The sequence below is a fragment of the Nestor notabilis genome, unplaced genomic scaffold (assembly GCF_000696875.1).
Source record: "Nestor notabilis isolate BGI_N333 unplaced genomic scaffold, ASM69687v1 scaffold6872, whole genome shotgun sequence".
NCBI classification, from domain to species: Eukaryota; Metazoa; Chordata; class Aves; order Psittaciformes; family Psittacidae; genus Nestor; species Nestor notabilis.
This window is the reverse complement of record NW_009918682.1, coordinates 6789-8697: the sequence shown is the minus strand read 5'-3', so window position 1 is coordinate 8697 and position 1909 is coordinate 6789. Positions and strand designations below refer to the sequence as shown.

Genomic DNA, 1909 nt, shown 5'->3' with positions numbered 1-1909 from the left:
AGGGGCTCCAACATGTCGCTGATGCTGGACATGAGCTTGTTGGGGAGTGTGGAGCCCATCCAGCCTGTCTGCACACCACGGGACATCACACTGAAGTTCCTGAGGACGTCCAGCCACGTGCTGAGGAAAGAGGAGCTCCAGCAACACACCCAGAGCCTGACACAGCTCCAGGAGGAGTTTTCGGTGCGACATTCCCCTCCTCTCTCCTTCCTCACATGAGGCACGGCAGAGGCTGGTGGGGGGGACATCTCCAAGGGAGGCTCTGAGCCCAGCTGTGCCAGGGAAGGCGACGTGGGCAGGCAGAGGTGATGGGTGTCTTGGGCATTCCCTGGCTGCCCGCTTCCTGGTGCACACAAGTCCCTTTCATGTCCCTGGAAAGCCTGTCCTGACTCCCCATGGCAGGCTCTTCTCCCAGGGTGGCCTCTCTGGAAGCCTTTCCTTTCCTCGTTGTGCCACAACGAGGGGGCACAAGCAGCAGCAATAGGGTTTTCCTCATAGTTGTTCTCTCCCCTTGCAGAAAATCCCACCCAACTTTGTCAGTCCGGAGGAGCTGGAGATCCCTGGACGTGCCTCCAAGGACAGATACAAAACCATCCTCCCCAGTATGTGCCACTGCACCCCTTTACCTCACATTCGCCCAGGGAAAGGTGATGGGGGGGCTGTGCCTGGGTGTTCGTGCATAGGAAAGGGGTGACTCGGGGCACTCCTGGGTGCTCTCGATGTTCCTGCCGTGCTTGTTCCTGCTCCCCATGTTGCAGGAGCTGGGCGCTGTGTTGCAGGGGGTGTACACTGCGTTGTGGGGAGCTGCTCCCCGGAGCTGAGGCAGGGAGTATGGGAAGGGCCAGGTCCTAAAAGGCTGCCCCTGAGGTGCTGCCTTCTGCGTCTTTCAGATCCCGAGAGCCGGGTCTGTCTCAGGAGGGCTGGGAACCAGGAGGAGAACAGCTACATAAATGCCAACTACATCACGGTGAGTGTCCAGCCCACAGCTCACAAGGCATCAGGCTGTAGGCTCCTTGGTGCTGCAGGTGCCGCACTGGGACCCACACGCCAGTGCACAGACTGTGCCCACCACTGGGCTGGTGGCCACAGGACGGGTAGGACTGTCCCAGGTCCCAGGCAGAGCAGGGCTGGATGACTTCTGCTTGTCCTGGGGGAAATGCCTGCAGTGAGGAGTGCTGCTCTCTGCATGAGTTCTGCCTTGCCGGGGTGTTCATCACACTGGGTATCATCACACCGGGTATCATCACACCAGCAACCTGGGGATGCTTGCGAGGAGCTTGGGTGCACATGGCTTGCTTCATGGGCTTGCTCCTGGGTTGTGGGACTAGGAGGATGGAGAAGATGTCTGGTACTCTCTGATCAGGTCTGTAAGAGCATTTCAAGGACAGGTTTAGCAGGAAATAGCCTGCATGGCTCGGTCTGTAGAGGAAGGAAAGCACCAGGAGGGCTGGAGTGGCCTGGAGACAGGCTCCCCTCACACATCAGGGTCCCCCTGCAACGTCACTGCTGGAGCATGTGCTTGGCAGGGCTATGCGGGACAGCCCCGGGAGTACATCGCCACACAGGGACCTTTGCTGAACACCGTGACCGACTTCTGGGAGATGGTGTGGCAGGAGGAGGTGCCCCTCATCGTCATGATAACCGAGCTCCAGGAGCACAAAGAGGTACCCTTGTCCCTCCCCAGGCCCCGCTCCCCAGCCAGAAGCAAGGGGTGGGGTGGGGTAATAGCACCACTAAAGGGTTCTGCAGCACCGAATGCGGGGTCTGAGCATCGCTTGCTTTCTCTGCTGTGCTCTCAGAGGGTCTCCCCTCACACGTGGAGGTGGAGAGCCCCAGGGCTGCAGCCGTAGCCCCCTCCAGCATTGCTCTGGGCATGCTTTGCCAGCTGGATAATAGGAGACAGAGATTA

At 59.6% G+C, this 1909-nt stretch overlaps 1 protein-coding gene across 1 annotated transcript in view; it reads left to right on the top strand.

Moving 5' to 3' along the window:
- Positions 1-1909, top strand: part of PTPN7 (protein tyrosine phosphatase, non-receptor type 7) — a gene marked incomplete at its 5' end in the record, with an annotated part of 5502 nt that overhangs the window by 704 nt on the left and 2889 nt on the right. Inside the window, 4 exons of the mRNA XM_010009846.1 lie at positions 1-183; positions 518-602; positions 891-967; positions 1527-1664. Coding sequence (XP_010008148.1) covers positions 1-183; positions 518-602; positions 891-967; positions 1527-1664 — 483 coding nt within the window. The remainder of the gene's footprint in view (positions 184-517; positions 603-890; positions 968-1526; positions 1665-1909) is intronic.